The sequence below is a fragment of the Magallana gigas genome, chromosome 4, assembly GCF_963853765.1.
Source record: "Magallana gigas chromosome 4, xbMagGiga1.1, whole genome shotgun sequence".
Classification (NCBI taxonomy): domain Eukaryota; kingdom Metazoa; phylum Mollusca; class Bivalvia; order Ostreida; family Ostreidae; genus Magallana; species Magallana gigas.
In genome coordinates, this window is record NC_088856.1 from 4569189 (window position 1) to 4586609 (window position 17421).

Consider the following 17421-nt stretch of genomic DNA (forward strand, 5'->3'; position numbering starts at 1 on the left):
TTAAGTTTAAAACTATGAGGAGCTTTGTTTTTACCGTATGAAAGTTATTGAAAAGAGCTATTCAAGGGTATACTGTGGTTTCATCAATATTCGTTGAATACCAATTTTCGTGGATTTCGTTGTTAAGTTGATCCAAGAAAATTAATGTTCATTGAAGTTCAATTTCAACTAACATTTTGTATTGATAGGATTATTGGCCACGAAATTACGTATCCTTGAAACTGTGGTTTTCAGAAAATCCACGAAAATTGATACCCACGAAAATTAATGAAACCACAGTAATCAATACCTACACCGTACAAAGCGTTATTGCGCTGTGCTACAATACATATTACATAATGGACAAATGAAAGAAAAAAAATAGCCATAGTTTATGTGAACTAGTTATTATAACCTTTACATCTATTAATATTTGTCCGTTTTTATGTTATAAGAGTCCTTTAAACTTTTTCTTCTCGCATGTGTTTCCATAAAATTCTAGAATAGTTCTGTGTATGAATTAATAGTCTCCTATTTCAACGTAGGAGGCAATTTAAACTAGATGCTGTCATTAGACAGTAATACCCGTACCAACTGTTTGCCCCTATGAAACACTGTTATGTACCAGTTCAATTAAAAATGAAGGCCACATGCAAGTCCCTGTAATACATTTAAAAATTATAATTTTTATAACTGAAGAATGAGATCCCTTCCCATATGATAATACACATGAGCAGCACTTGATGTGCAATTTCGGGTTGAACTGTTTGTATGTGAATTTTAAGTTAATCAATAATCTTAACATTTTATGTCAAAGAAAGTATATATGGTCTATTTAATTATTAGATACAAAATTAAATTTTGCTCCCTCCTAGCTTGCGGCGGTTGCCGACTGTACATCATCGTGTGCACGGTTTTAGAGAAAGGGTGGGAGTGAGGGGTCCAGATCCCCCCCCCCACCCCCATGAAAATTCATTTATATCAGTTTTAACATTACCAAAAATACACATTGGACCCTAATGACCTTACAGACATGTTAACGCTATAACTCATTGCGCTTCAATGTAAGGTAACGTCATTTTGGGGGAAAATATTATATTTATACTTTATTGATTATTTCAATAGGAATTATACATCACAATAGGTGTCCTGCACCACCTTAAAGCTTTTATTTACCTAATAAAATAGTGCAATTATTCTTTTTATGAGTTATAATAGGAAGGAAGGGGTCTTTGTTTCTAAATGTATTATAATGCATCAATACAATTTAGGCCATGAATATATGGGATTGTTCTGACCCCAGGAAACAGTAAAATACAAAATATCTTCTAATGTCATCATGATGCATCAAATGGTGTAAAGTACATGAGCCCCAGGTGTTGTCTTTAACCCCCTTATGAAATAGGAAATGATGATACACTGTATATATAGATAACTTTTGAGATCCTCATCCGTAAACCATATAATTTATTCTTGCTCCTGTCGTAAACATAATATATATATATTATATTATATATTATATATATAATATATATATATATATATATATATATATATACATTGGAAGTATTAATATAAAACATAGTTGATAGATCTATATCTTGGTTCTCAAATTGAATCATATATCTTGTGCATATATTATTGTTTCTTTTTTCAAGGCATTTTAGATGGTATGTAGGTCATGATCCAAAGTGTTCTTCCTGATATTATCAAATATCATAAAAACCATTGAAAACCCCACCTTAATCCAAAGAAAGTATTCTTCCTTTGGTCACGGCGCATCAAATCATTATGGTATGTAGGTCATGACCCTAAGGGGTCATCCTGACCCCTTAGAATCAAAAATTATCAATTATCCTTAAATTATTGATGTTTGATGATCCTACCTCTTTTTAATCTTCATTCTTAAGTCTCCCAAATGAAATTTGGGGTCTTATTGTTTTGTACGGTTCTTATTACATGTATTATTATTCTTCATCAGAATTGTACAAAACTATAGGATACGATACGCCTGCATATCTAGTTGTACACCCTGGTTTGATTTTTCTCATTTGGGGTTTGATAATTACTTTTTTTGGGGGGGAGGGGTCAAAAGGGTGTTGGGTCTAACATTTAACCTTATGGGAAGACTCTATTGTAAATGGTAACTTGAAAACGAACAAAGATAATAATATAGGGTTCTCATAATCATATATTGACTGTTACTGGCAATATATAGACTTTATTAGATCTGTAATCCCCACTCCCCAGGCATTGGAAATTATCATATATCTCAGAAACTGTTATAACCATGACCCCTAAACCATATATATTCCTGTTCTTTATGTCAAGGGGCATCAAATGTTATGTAGGTTTTGGGCCCTGTGGGTGGTCCTGACCCCCTCGAACAGCAAGTCCCTAAGGTGGCAGGGGGCAGTTTTTTTATACAATTCCCTGTAGCCAGGGGATGAGTGTCTTTGGAACTCTGTAACTAGAATTTCCTCAGTTCCCATTCAGCACAAATACCTTTAATTCACTCCTTATAAGGCCAATCATCAATTTCTAAGGAAAATCACTAGTCAAAATGTGTAAAATTTACTACATAGTGGTTTTTCTGAGATTTCGACCATTTCCTATTTCGCCCATTTTTCATGATTTTTCAGCTTTTTAGACCTCCCCAGCTAATTTCCTGCAAAGGGTTGACCTTCCATACCATGTGCATGTTGCACCATCACATGTCAGAAACTTACCGGTGTAAAGTTTACAATGTCCCATCCACCTACTTTTCGTGTTATTTTACTTCCCGTCTGTAACTGGCAATTTCACTGTGTAAATTAAGTCAATACAACAGTCATAGCCGCAAGTTTCGCAGTTTACTTCTGATTCTCATGTACTTAACATAAGGGGCCTACATACTGCATATCATTTTCAAAAAGAGACATCCCTCTAACTGGGTAAAGTCCACTAATGCATTTTCCATAGGCGGTATTGTTAACGTTATGGCTCATAGCTCCGGCCCTACTTTTCGTTCAGCAACGAGGGACCTCTTGAATGAAAGCTCATCAAATTGTCTCTTTCCTGTTAAAATTCCGTGGTTTGAAGTCAGATTCGTTTTCCGGCAAAATGCGTCTGTATTGAAAAACTCTGAAAATGAAAGTAAAAGTAGGGAATTTCTCAGTTTTGGAAAGGGTGTACATCAAACAATTTCAATTCTTTTCTTCAAATGATAATTCAATTTTGACACTTGTTTTAAAATTGAAAATCCTCTTTTCTGACATGTGTCAAGCATTCTGATTTAAAATGTCCCAATAAATGTATATACACTCTGCAAGTATAGGGACTATTTTGCTTAAAGGCATTACTTTGTTGTCCTACCGATTCTAAAAATAGTTAGAGGGATATACCCAACTAATGATAATCATTAAAAATCATTTCATGAATTTTAACAGCACTCATAAGCCTTCAAGTACAGCAACTCTCAATTTTACAAAAATATTGACGGATACCTTATCCGAAACTGTCCCTTGCTACTTTAATATCTTCAAAACAGTTGAGATCCCACCCTTAAACCATATATATTCTTGTTCCTTGTGGCAAGGGGCATCAAACGGTATGTAGGTCATGGGCCTCTGGGGTGGTCGTGATCCCCTCAAACAGGAAGTGCACAATTATCTCGAAAACGGTTGAGATTTCTTCCCCTTGTTAACAACCCCTTAACCATATATATTCTAGATCCTTAAAGGAAATCAAACGGTATGTAGGTCATGAGCCCCGTGTTAAATTTAATTTTTTGAAAACCTTAATGCACATCTATGGAACAGTCCATATCCCAAGATATGATGTGTCTATCCATTAAATCATAAGAGAAATTCTGGGATCTATGTTTATTTTGGGGTGATAAAGGTCAATTTTCTGCTACTATTTGACTCCCTGGATGAAATTTAAATTTTTAAAACCTTACTGCACATCTATAGGACAGCCTCAATTATATCCCAAAAGATGACGTATCTACTCCAAACGTTGTAAGAGAAGTTCTGGGAACCATATTTTTTTTGCAAAAAACCGTCATTTTTTGTCGCCCACTGATCCCCTTAATAAAAAAAAAATCTGGAACATGATCACACTTCAAAACGACACCCCCAATCATATTCTAGAAAATCATTTGGCTACTGCAAAAAATGTTGACGTTTTTGAAACCATTTTTGTTGTTGTTAAAAAACGCCATTTTTCAGCCATTAAATGACCCCCTGGACAAAATTGAAATTTTCGAAACCTTATTGCGTATCTATATAATACCCTAAAATATATTCCAAGAGATAATTTGTCTACTTTTGTAGGAGGAGTTCGAGGAAGAAGGTTTTTTGTGAAAAAACGTCATTTTTTACAAATTATTTGACCCCCAGGACTACCAGTACCAGAATTTTTAAAACCTTTTTACAAAACAACATGACACCCCCAATCAAACTCAGAGAGTTCAGTTTGCTGGTTAATAAGATGTAAGAGCAGTTTTAGAAAGGAAAACGTGACAGACGGACGGACAGACGGCGGACGGAACAGGATAACAACAATATACCCGAACTTTCTTTAGAAAGTGCGGGTATAATAAATGGTTTTATTTTGGAATAAACAAAGTTTTAGTACCAGTGGTTCTATAAAGAGTTTTTCTTTTTTACTGTTTAGTAAGTGCAACCTTATAGAAATCCATAGACAAAAATTATTTTCAACAAGTTTTGAAAATACAACAAAAAAAGTTAAACCTAATAATCAAAAATAAACATCTTCAAACTAATTTCCATTTTGCTTGGTGTTACTTTAATAAAAATTTTATGTCATCGGTGGTTCATGAGGATATGAAGATAGCAAGCATTGCAGAGAAAATACATAAACCGCGTAAACCATGTAAATGAAATGCTTGTTTACTTTGCAATCAGTTAAAACCATGAAGACCTCATTTTACTGAATAATTGAGTTTTATCTATCAGTACTGGTTTTATCTGAGCATTCCATGTATGAAACGTTCTCAGTATATTTAAGACATAAAGTACGAGTTTTCGTGAATGTTTCAGAATAACCTCCGAGGTCGAGAAATGTTGTTTTGAAATATGTTAGCCGAGGCTTTAACATTTCGAGACCAAGGAGATTATCCTGCAGCATTCACGAAATCAAGAACTTTATTTCTATTCTACTAACAGTCCAGTATTTTTACAGATCGTTTCTTCTATAGAGAGACGATCGAGGTCATTTTGACGGCTGTTCCGTGTAGCCCCAACGGAGTTGTTGGTAATGTTTACATGTGTATCGATCAAGGGAATAACATGCAGACGACAGACTTTTTCTTAGGATTTTAATACTCTTCACTTATTTATAAAATATCTTTGAATCACATTCCTAATATTTTAAGGGCAATTTAATACGATTATTACTACTACACGTTATATATTTTATGTAAAAACATGCAGTGAAAATATGCTAGGGAGGTCCTAGGAACAGCCGCATTGATCTCTTAAAAATAAAGATTGGAGGCAATACACATTGTTTTGACTGGAACTAACACGTGAAATTGACATGGTTTTAAAACTTTTTACGGTTTGAAGTTGTACTTTCATGATCAGTGCGAGACAAATTGGTATTTCTGATCTGATAATTGTCTGATGACGTTCGTGGTATATTGGAGAATAATGTCCGCGGCATATAACTGAAGTAGAATAGTAAACAAATCTCACCTTACGGTTAATACACTGAAATCAAACGGTGTTTGCCTAATAATGGAAGGTTTTTATCGTCTTTTCTCAAGAAAATGTCCTCCTACTGTAAGCAAAATTTCTATTAGTCACAAAAATGTACACCTATATATATATATATAATCACAAAATTTAATACATAATTTTAAAAGATGTTTAATGTGATATAAGGTTCTTTTCAACAACATCTTCTTTTAATAACCACCAATTATTAGATATATTTTTATGCTCTTATATAATATACATTTCTTGTACTCTCTGAAAAGAGGCATAAATTATTGGATGAATGAAAGAATGAAGGAATGAATGAATGCAAAATTATATTCGATTTCAAATAATTTATTTAATTTCATCTTTATTAAAATATTTTCTGAGATATGTGTATGCAGTCATTATTCGTTAGGATATTCATTTATTTGAATCGGATTCTTCTTACTTTTCAAGGCCATAATGTTCGGTCGGCAGCAGTAAAAGGTTGCACAATTATACTTTGCATGTACGTCTGTTCTCCACGTTTAAGAAGGTAAACAATAAATAGGGATTTGACATACATAATGATTCGATTTTGTTATACAATTCTATAATGGTGAACAATATTCATCATGTACATCTCGTCTACACGCTGTTCAGAGGCTCGTTCTTGTATCGATCGATCGTTCGTGTATCAGAATCGTGCAGGCCGTTTGTCACCAACTATGTTGTTAGATAGAAAGATCGATCGATCGATCGATCGATAGATAATGCCTCGGTACAGTAAAAATACTTTAATAAATAAAACAGAAAGCGACAGTCAAAATTAAATAAATTGTTTACTGTTCGCGCTTTCAGCCATGACGGCTCTCCAGACAGTTATCAACTCATAAATTAATATATATTCATGGAAATATTTTAAATTTGAATTACGTTTTTTATGTGTTGATCCGCACACGATTGTGTAAAGACTTGTTTTGGTTCATACACCAAATAAGGTTACGTTCTTAGACATAAACGTCTCTATTACAGATGCAGGGTGAAATAATGTAGGTCTTTGTACCAGTTTCTGACATTGAGACTGAATTAAATGCAAAAACATTACGGGAGTTGAATGCAGGCAAACAAATGGAACTTTATATTCATGGTGGAGACAAAAGAATTTAATATGTTTGTGGATCCTATCCAAGGTCATTTATCTCGTAAAATTAAAAAGAGCATTGGTACTGTACATGCAATTCTTTAATAAAATAAAAACATTGTGGTTAAAAATCAAGCAATACGTTTTTTAAAATTCTTATTTTCAAATTAGTTTTGAGTTTGCGTGTTCAATAGTGTAGAATCGTTCGTTTGCGTTTTTTATCGTTATCGTTCGTGTGTGGTGAAAATTCAGTCAATTGGTGACCGTCCGTGTACCTTGCTTAATAGTTCGTGTATCGTGCGTAATTGTTCGTGCATCAGAACCGTTCGTGCCGTTTGTTAAATACTGTATATATATATATATATATATATATATATATATATATATATATATATATATATATATATATATATATATATATATATATATATATATATATTTAAAACGTTAACTATATTGGAGCTGCACCTCCGCCCCGGCCAGGGCTTGATTTCATAACCTCTGAAACACACTCTCCTAGCAGTAAGCGCCCACTACGTTAACCTCTCGGTCATCTTAGACAAAAATTCCGCTTTCAGTGATCAACGGAACATTGTGTTTCGATTTTAAGGCAGTTCGACAGACCATCATTGAGAAATACGACAGTTCATTAATGTCGACTATCTGTCATGAACTAAAATGACACACTCAACAAACATTTTAATCAGTGTTAAGATAAACTGAACAATGTAATCTTTTCGTATTTTTCTCATAATACATATTATATTTTTTACTTTATGTGTTGAACACGATGATGTTAAGAATTATTATTGTTTTGGTTCATACAATAAATAAAGTTACGTTCCTATACATATACGTCTCTATTGCAGATACAGGGTGAAAAAATATAGGTCTTTGTACCACTTACTGACATTAAGACTGAATTAAATGCAAAAATATTACGACAGTGGAATGCAGACAAACAGATAGAAAACCATTACAAAAAAATAAAAAAAATAATTTAAAAAAATAAAGTGTTTGCTATATTGGTAAAAATATGTAGTCCTAACAGTTTAAATCAATTATGATTTGAAGAAAAAATGATAATAACAAACTGTCAACCATCTCAAAACTCCATAAAAAGAAACACACATTCAAAGCAGAGCAACACGGACCTCCAAATAGAAAGAGGTAGGGTCAGGTGCCTATGAAGAGTGAGCATCCTCTGCTGACCGGTCACACCCGGCGTGTGCTCTTTGTCGTAATTGGGGAAAATGTTTTGGAAATGTCCGTAGACGATTAGATGATTAATTGTGGTCGAACAATTAGTATGAAAAACGTCAGTCAGCATAAGACCCAGTGGAAGATTGTACTTGTTGACAAGGTCGGCGTATCGACCATAGAACTTACGAAAAGATTACTTCAAGCGAGACTGTTGATAGTCCTATTTTATCAATTTGTTTGTCAGTAGCTTACTTCGTCTTTGAAACTGTTCAAACGAGGAGCATGCCCTTGTGTATCGAATCAACTAAGAGACAAAAACACCATATGCAGGTGATGAAGGTATATTGATACATAAGTAAGGAAAGTTGACTATAGAAAAATTGAAGTCATCGCGTTTATCATAAAGTTTTGTTGTAATGTTACCATCAATGTCCATGTCCAGTAAAATATCCAAATATGAAACAGATGACGCAGACTCTGTGGTATCTTTTATTTCAGGTTCACTGCGATATATCGAGTCGACGTAAGTATGGAAATAACAATTGTTAATTGATAATACGTCGTCGATATACCAGAATGTTGAGTTGAAGGCTACAGCGAGTGATTTATTTTTTTCACGTACAAGTTTTTGAATAAATTCTGCTTCATAAGAATACAAAAATAGATCTGCTAACAATAGGGCACAATTGGTACCCATGGGAATTCCAACAGATTGTTGGAAGACTTGATTTCCAAAAACTACATAAATTTTGTCTATCAGAAACTCGAGCATCTTTTTATGTCAACTTCAGGGTGCTTGTGTGTGCAATCAGAATGGTTTTGACATAATAATTTTTTTTAGATTTCAACTGACAAGGTAATCATTTTACGACTTCCAATTTTATCAAAAAAACAACAGTTGATGATGTAAAAAAACCTAGATTTTAATTTGTCATGAGGAATGGTTGTATAAAGGGTTGACAAATCGTACGTGTTGATGCTTTTGATTTTGTTAAGATTTTGTGACCTCAAAGTTTCTAATAATTTTTTAGACTTTTTTAATATCCACATCTGATTTACACCACTTCAGAGTATATTGTTGTGCAGTTTTTCTGAAGTTTCTCCTTCACTACTGTAAGAATTTTAGTAAGAAGTAAAGAGAGAGGTTTGGTAGAACATTTGCCTGAACCTGCTATATGTCTCTGTTTGTAAGGATTTTTGTGAAGCTTTGGAATCCAGTACAAATAAGTTAAATTTAATTCATTTTGTGTGTTGGGATTATTAAAGCTACCCATTACATATTTATGATTTTGAAGTATTTCTGGCTTTTAAATGCTGCTATGGTTGTAAGTAGGATTACCATGTGTGGAATCAAAACCTAGTTCTTTGAAAATGCAATTAATATAATGTGCCTTACAAACAAAGACAATGTTGTTACTTGCCTTATCACCAGGGACCAGTACATACTGACCATGCAATTTGTCTAGTTGTATTCTCACTTCTGCTTTATTAAAAACAAAAGGATAGATGGTTTTCATGTGACCTCTCAGTTGGGTAATACGAGATTTTAATATACATCTGATGCTTTTAACCCACTCAGAGTCCAGTTCTTCTTTTTCAGAGTTTGCCAATCACTTGGTGTAATCCTCAACAGAATTCATGATATGTATAAATTTACGACGCCATGTAAAGGATCTAGGCTCCCTAAACTTTGGTCCTTTCATAATAAGTGATTTTAGGTCTTCGTTGTTAACTACATTAACATCACTAGTAATGACGTGTCCGGCAGGACTATAGTTGTAGGGCGAAGAAGAATATGAGCACGTTGGAGGATATCTTTCAGATGTTCGATGTTAAGGTTTTGTAGAGTTTGTTTGTAATTGAAGAGTTTGGAAGCAATGGTTGAAGTATAATTGTAGGAAATACAAGTGGTTGACTTTATCTTGAAATATGGCGGAATGCAGGACTGAACTTTTTTGTGATTAAGAATATTGCATTTATTAACGACATCGATTCCCTTGTTGGCAGTTTGAAAAAATAACGTGGTGCAAAAAAGAAGTATTTTCTGTTTGTGTAGGTTTAAAAAGCCGATGATAAGCAATATCCATAATCATGGATCCGAGTCTGTATTCCGGTGGAGAAAAGTCAAAAAGCGGCGTTTCCTTTACTTTTTCCAGAAGATTGTTTAACGCTTTCAAAGGGAGTAAAGTTTGATGCAAATGTAATGGTGACCCAATTTTTATTTACATGAGGTAATAATAAATCAAAGGAAACAACGTCAACGTGAATAATTAGTTTGTTATAAGACTGATGTCCATGATTTCGCCTACGTCTCTTAATGTTGTTAAACAGTCCTATTACATTAACATTGGCACGCTGTGCACTTGAAAGATCCCTCACACTTTCAACATTATCGTTGCATCCATACGGAAAGGCCGTACTTAGTTTTCTTATCCAAAGTTCTTCTTGTTAAATGTGAGGTTCCACAAATATATATTTTGAGTTGTTCCTGTCATGCTCTTAAAGTTTAGAATGTCTGGAGCCTGATTCTGGTATGGTGTTGGGGAAAACAATGAAGCAGATGCCCTCTTCCCTTTTCCACTTATTCTTTTGTTTCTGGAACATGCCTATTTTTGGATAACCCCTCTATTACCTTCATTCATGCATTCATTGCTGCACGTATGTCTAGTCAAATTCTTCTACAAACCTCAATATTATATTTGTTGCCTTGGAATATCAGGTTTGCTAGATATATCGTCTATCGAACTGGCGTTAATTACAAGAATGTTCTTTTGCAGTGCTCAAAAGAGTTTTGATTTCGTTGAGTTGAACTGGCTGTTGACAAAGATGGATGCGTATGCATTTTAGTAGATACTGAATCAGAACTTGATCTATCAAAAGGAATCTCCGAGGAAATTCTCGTTCCAATCTCTATTGTAGAAAGTTGTTTTAAAGGAGATTTTTGCATATCTAACGCACCCGCATTGTTATTTTTAGCTAGATAAAGGATAGGATCCATGCACGATAGAACAGTTTACACCTAGGATACGATACGATTGATACACGATAAGGAAGGGCGTCGGAACAGGGGCGGCCGCCGCCCCAATAATTTTGCCGAAAAATGATTTTTTGTCCTTTTTTTATAATTAGGCTAAAATGAAATTATACAAAGACTATTTATATTCATTTGAGCGGCAATGGTAACGGCGATCTGTGTTCAGAGGAGTGGCGAAGCAAACTCCACAAGCAAACCGGATCCTTTGACGTGATTCATTTACCTTAAGTTCAGAGAAAAGCTTACACTATTCAAAGTAATTTTTAATGTCTGCAGCTCACCCTTGATATCCGGGCTTACCCTAGAGGCACATGCAAAAGTGGGACTGGGTTGTTTAGTGCAGCTAATGATCGGACCACAACCACATGGTGGATCACGATCGTTCAAACTACTTGTAATCGGCTCTTGAGCGAGCTTGTGTATTTCTTTGCGATAACTCTCTAATTTTGAATCAATTTTGTCTTCCAACGCTTTAAATTCTTCATTCATTCGACTCGTTTTCTCTATCGGTGCTTAAACATTATTATTAAATAAAACAAAGTCCTGCTCTAACTTTCAGCAAAAGGATGAAATATCCGATGCCTTGTTTGAACTCGTCCATGGCTTTATAGGATGAGGATCAAATCAATTGTTTGACGTTTGGTTTGTGCAAAATTATATACATTCTACTTAAGAACAACAGGTGAGAAAGAATATATCAAATAAACATACACATTAACTGTTTAAATAATATTAGTTCGATACGCTCTTTTCAATAAATTAGATGAATGTCTCTCTGTCTCAGTAACACAAAGCATTATGTGACAATCTGTTTATGTTTTAAGTTTTAATAAATTGATTATGACAGCTCTTTGCAAGGTAGGATGCGTTTTTTTGTTTTTGTTTTCATTTTTTGTAGTTTCGGTTCTGTGGAGTCGTTTTGGCTGGACTTGCATTTGATACCATTGCACTTTATTTGCACTACATAGTTCGCTTTATGTACATTTTATTACGTTTCTTAAACGATACGTTTCGATTTCTGCACTTTACAGTTTAATTTCTGAACAGTACGATTACTATCATGAATGGAACACTACAGTTTGTTTTAAAGGAATAGTAGCACGTTTCAGTGACATCTTTTGTAAACGAATTTTACACAGTACAATAAATATATGTAATACCGACTGACGGTAGACGAAGGTTAAGTTCAAGGCGTGTTTGAGTTTTATAAGATATTTAAATATAAGTTTCAGTTACATTATTTCTAAAGCTGTGGTCGAAGACGGTGGTGTTGAATTTAATAAACTTGAAATCCTTTCATTTATATATAAATGGAATACAGCTACTTAAGAAGTAACGTTGATTTGGATATTCCATACACTACTTTACCAGATCTACTTAAGAGAAGAGCAGATGAAACTCCAGATAAAGCATTTTGTATTACCATCGGTGATGACAATGAACGATACGTTGTTACATTTGGGGAACTTTACCACAAGGCTACTAATTTTGCAAGAGCTCTAGTTCAAATGGGAATTAAGAGATATGATAAAATTGGACTCAGTGGTAGAAATGTTCCAGAATGGCTTTTTGCTGATTTGGGTGTGCAGATGGCGGGTGGTTGCTCGCTGTGTTTACCATACCAACAAAAAGAAGAAACCATGTTAGAATTGTTCAATGTATTAGGGAAGGTAAAGATACTCATCATTGATCTAGATGAAAGTGGTCATAACTGTCATATGATCAAAAACTTACTTCACAAGAATTTTACCTCCGGCGAAAATGATGGCAGAAAAATTTCAGAATTACAACAAATTATATTATTTTGCCAACATGAGGCATTTCCGTCGCTAAGCAATGTTCGAGATTTGTGCTCCCTGGAGACTGAAGCAGTTCTGCCGAGAATTGATCCAGAGGATACGTCAATTATTCAACTGTCTTCGGGTTCAACAAGTGTACCAAAAGCAATACCTCATTCGCACTATGACATGGTTGTGCTAGGGTATCACTCTTCCAAAACATACCCAACAGATAACGAAAATGAGATCTTATACAATAGCAATCCTTTCTTTTGGAGTGGAGGATATCCATTTTGGGAAATCAGTAGCGGTGGAACACGAGTCACAAAGACAAATGCATTCCAATTTGCTTCAACTGCAGATGCAGCTATGATTTCCTGTGAGGTTATAGCTAGAGAAAAACCAACTCGAGCATTCTTTGTTCCATCCTTACTAAATGTTATAATTAAAAAGAATATGCCATTGAAAGTACCAAGAATTGTCATTGGAGGCTCAGTTGTTCCATCCTCAATATTAGAAAGTATTGGCAGGATATGTGAAGAATATCAAGTCGAATTTGGTTCAACAGAGGTTGGTTTTGTTGCATCTCGATTGTTTACTATAGACGATAAGTCAAAGGAAAAGCACGCGGCTCTTAGCTATCGACCACTTCCTGGAGTAGAGATAAGGATAACTGATCAGAATGGATACCTCCAACCGGTTGGTCAGCGAGGCAAAATATGGGTACGATCAATAACGAAATTCTCTGGATATCTTAATCACGAAAAACCGATGGAAGGAAATCTTATAAAAAATGGATGGTTTTGCCATGAAGACTCTGGTTTTGTTACAGAAAATAATGCTCTGATCGTAGAGGGCCGGTGTCAAGAGGTTATTCAAGTCTTAAGCCGAAGAATTTATCCTGTTGAGATTGAGAATGCTATCAAGTCTAAGCACAATGTAATTTCAGCCATTGTGATGCCAGTTAAAGACTTGAATTCCGGCGATCTGGTTCCAACTGCTGCCATAATATATCGCCCACATTGTGAGGATTCCGTGAAGATTATGCAGGAATACCTCCAAAAAGAATTCAAAATCACGACACACAATCAGTTGCTTGGATACATGTACGTCCCGCATGTGATCATAAGTTTAAAAGAATTTCCACGGCTAGCAAATGGAAAGCCTGATCGTAACGCAGTTCGACAAATCATTCTCGAAAACGCTGATTGTAAGAAAAATTATGATTGTTCATTTAAATACAACCTTTACTGATCTATCTATATCTACATTATTGTCTCCAACTTTCTTATATTGTATTAGATATTTAATCGGAAAAGTCAATAAAATGCTGATTACATTAATTCTACTTTTTACACTGAATAGAATGATTATCATGATGATCATGATTTGACGGTCCGTGACACCAGACCCAAGGGCAATAAAACTTGGACGAGCTCACTATTGATCTCAGTCTCACTTTTACCAAAAGAAACATTTAGTGGAAAATGTGGCTGAGGTCAAAAGTGAGCTTGCCTTAGTTAATGCCCCCGGGGATTGATCAAACCTTCCAACTTTTGTTGAGGTTCGTATTTGCTCTGCTGCCGTATTTTGTATTTTTCCTTTTTACTTTTGGTTTTAAATACTTTGAATGAATATTTGAACATGTTTACACGACATTTATGTACCGTTTTAATCCCTCATATTTTTTTAATTATTGATGTTGTATGCGAGATTTTTTATTTTGTTGATAAGTTGAATTTGTTAAGTTCTTTATATTGATGACATAAGAATCTTATTTGCACGTTTTTACTTATTTTTTTGCACTTCAACTTCAATACTTTTATTGTTCGCTCTCCATTTGACTTGCTTTTCTCTCATTGTTGATTTGAAATTACCTGTTAAACGTTTGAGTATAGATGTTATATTTCCAGAGGCTTTAGTGTCATTTGAATAAACAATTTTCGATTGAGGGATTGGCAATGCTATTTGGCCGAACATGTTTAACTTTGTACAGCTCTCTCTCTCTCTCTCTCTCTCTCTCTCTCTCTCTCTCTCTCTCTCTCTCTCTCTCGTTAGTTTCATGATTATTTAATTGTGAAATACAATTGCTCTCGAGCCAAGTTTTGATATTTAGATATTAAAGTAAATTTATATGCATGTACTATCAATATTATTTGTTATTAAACTAATACAGTCTAATAGCCTAATTATACATCTACTTTAAGTTTATTGATTGGATAATAATAATGCCTTTGACCTAAATCTATTAGCTCTTAGGGCTTCATTAGTCAAGTGTTTCGGATACAAGAAGTCAATTTTCTGTTTTATACAATGCATTAGAGTTATATATCTTGAAATTATGCCCAACTGAGATAATTGCCCTTATCTTATCTATTTTTGAATATTATGGTTAAAAAGCATTTTCGGGGTAAACAAAAATATCATGTCAAAGGATGAAACACTAGCATTTTGCGTCAACAAGCAGGTTATATGGGCCCCAGAGCATAGAAAATAATTTTCATGTGGCAAACAATGTGAGAAAGATTATAAAACCTTTTTTACAAAATATGTAAAAGAGAAAAACAAAATAATTCTTTTGCTCTCCTAGGGCACTTGTGAAGGCTAACAAGGACTAACAAATTATTGGACCCTTCTTGATACCGTACACATATTTATCGTTTAAGTTGCTTTTTACAATGATCATTGTTATTGAATTCTATTTGTTAAAATGAACGGTAACTAAATCAAAGAATGTAAGTTATAAATTCCTCAAGAGCAGGTTAAGATTTACATTTTTTTTATTATTAGCCCTTTATCATTTTCAGTTGGATATCATAAAAAACCGATTTACAATATTGCATATCAATTAATTTATAATTACACATGATAATAATCAAACTCGTCAAAAAATTGCTCCTTTCAAATAACAACTTCTCTGACTTGTTCATTGAATTACATTTTACTCGATATCAAATACAAAATTCATTTTTTTTCGAATTCTTAAAAAGGATGAAAAGCGAGGTCTGTAGTGTCCGTAGTAAACATAAGATATTAAGGATAATTTATTCAATTATAATTATTAATATTATTAAAATCATTAAACAATTATAGCCTTTTAATGAGGTTAAAACATGGTCTTAGAGACCCAATGAGATAATCTCGACCGAGGACTTAGCCCGATGTACAGCGAATAGCACATTGGAGGATTTGGGTGTATGCAAACACGGTTTACTGTTTTACTGATGTAGATTTACAACTGATATCTGTCTGCCTTTCTTTCTATCTCTCTATTTCTCTCTCTCTCTCTCACTCACTCAGTCTTATCTTTTATTAAATTTTATGAAAATCTATTTTTAGTATAATAAGGTTTATACGTTTTCTATTTTTTAAAGTATTGTAAGGTAAATAACAGAATTCATCAGCCCGATCACTTGAGAGCAATCTACTTATCAAAGGCTTTGGGAAAATACGACATTAAAATAAATATACAATAGACACCTTCACGATAATCGAGGTACTGTTGGAATACTTTGCCGACGTTTTAGTAGGTAAATAATTAAATGACGTAAATGAAACAATTGATGTTACGTCATACTTCATCAAACGATGTCGTTTTGCCCTGCGAAAGATTAAAAACAAGCTGATGATGATGAAAACAATTATAATATCCTGCTTAAAACAATAAGTAAGCAGTTACAAGTGTTCTTAAATAGAAGTATCATGCTCAAATACATAGTGGCAAAAGTCTATTTACCGAGGCCGGGATTCCAAAAATATTGTATTAAAAATAAATAGTGTTAAACTTTATTTTGGATTACAAATAAAAGGAATAAAAATGAAACTGATAGTTTATAAAAAGAAAAACTTATATACCAGTATTCCCAACCTCATGTTTTAAGAGATTTGGATGGCTATAACCATTTTTATACTATGATAATAAGTATAAAGATATACTAGGAAAACGTTCAAATTTTACAGCCCAAAATTTCTGAATTTTTTTTCATCAATGAGACAGTTAATGGGGTAAATGCCATACGCAAATTCTAAGCAAGATCTTTGGACCATCCCGCTACCTTTAACAAACTTAGTAATAAGCCAAGCAATGTACAGTTTCGTGATCAAGAAAACACAAGGCTTATTCAAATTGTAAATTATAAAGTAGAAACCAAGTGTTTTGTAAAGATGTGTGGACATTAAATGAAATTCTTTGTAAGAGCATATTTTAATTAATATTTTGGGGGAGGGTACTGGTTTGGGGGATAGGCGGGATCGCCAAACATGGACTGAGAGGGTTGGCTGTATCCTGGCCCTAATCCTGGACCATATCCTGGCGGAGGCGGTGCTCCATAGCCATAACCTGCAGGCGGGGCTGTAAAATGAGAAAAACAGTTTTAATTAAGGTAGCATATAATTACACTTTTAGACACCACAGTTTCTATTATTTTTAATTTTTTCTTCGGCAAATACTCAGATGATCTATATATGATGAAAGTGTTAACATAACATTATCACTTTATATGGCGTTATAGAAAAAAAACTAATGTATAATTGCGAGTGATATGATAATGATAGAAATTATTAAAGATATGTGAGAATAAGATTCAAATAGATCTT

At 33.9% G+C, this 17421-nt stretch overlaps 2 protein-coding genes across 3 annotated transcripts in view; one reads left to right on the forward strand and one right to left on the reverse strand.

The window, feature by feature from the left end:
• The window catches only part of LOC105325837 (uncharacterized), a 77368-nt gene that overhangs the window by 56377 nt on the left and 3570 nt on the right, over positions 1-17421 (reverse strand). The window contains exon 4 of one of the 2 annotated variants that reach the window (XM_034450034.2): positions 15621-17176. The exons of the other annotated variant lie outside the window; for it this stretch is intronic. Coding sequence (XP_034305925.2) covers positions 17034-17176 — 143 coding nt within the window. The 3' untranslated portion in view covers positions 15621-17033. Of the gene's footprint in view, positions 1-15620; positions 17177-17421 lie in introns of those variants that run through there. 2 annotated transcript variants of the gene reach the window in all.
• On the forward strand, positions 12307-14960 carry LOC136275002 (3-[(3aS,4S,7aS)-7a-methyl-1,5-dioxo-octahydro-1H-inden-4-yl]propanoyl:CoA ligase-like). Its single transcript, XM_066083234.1, has one exon. It carries the CDS (start codon positions 12358-12360, stop codon positions 14077-14079), a length of 1722 nt encoding a protein of 573 aa, XP_065939306.1. The 5' UTR covers positions 12307-12357; the 3' UTR covers positions 14080-14960.

Bases quoted from the DNA above. Each gene is read 5' to 3' on its own strand.
- LOC136275002 (XM_066083234.1), top strand. From the start codon at position 12,358: ATGGAATACAGCTACTTAAGAAGTAACGTTGATTTGGATATTCCATAC.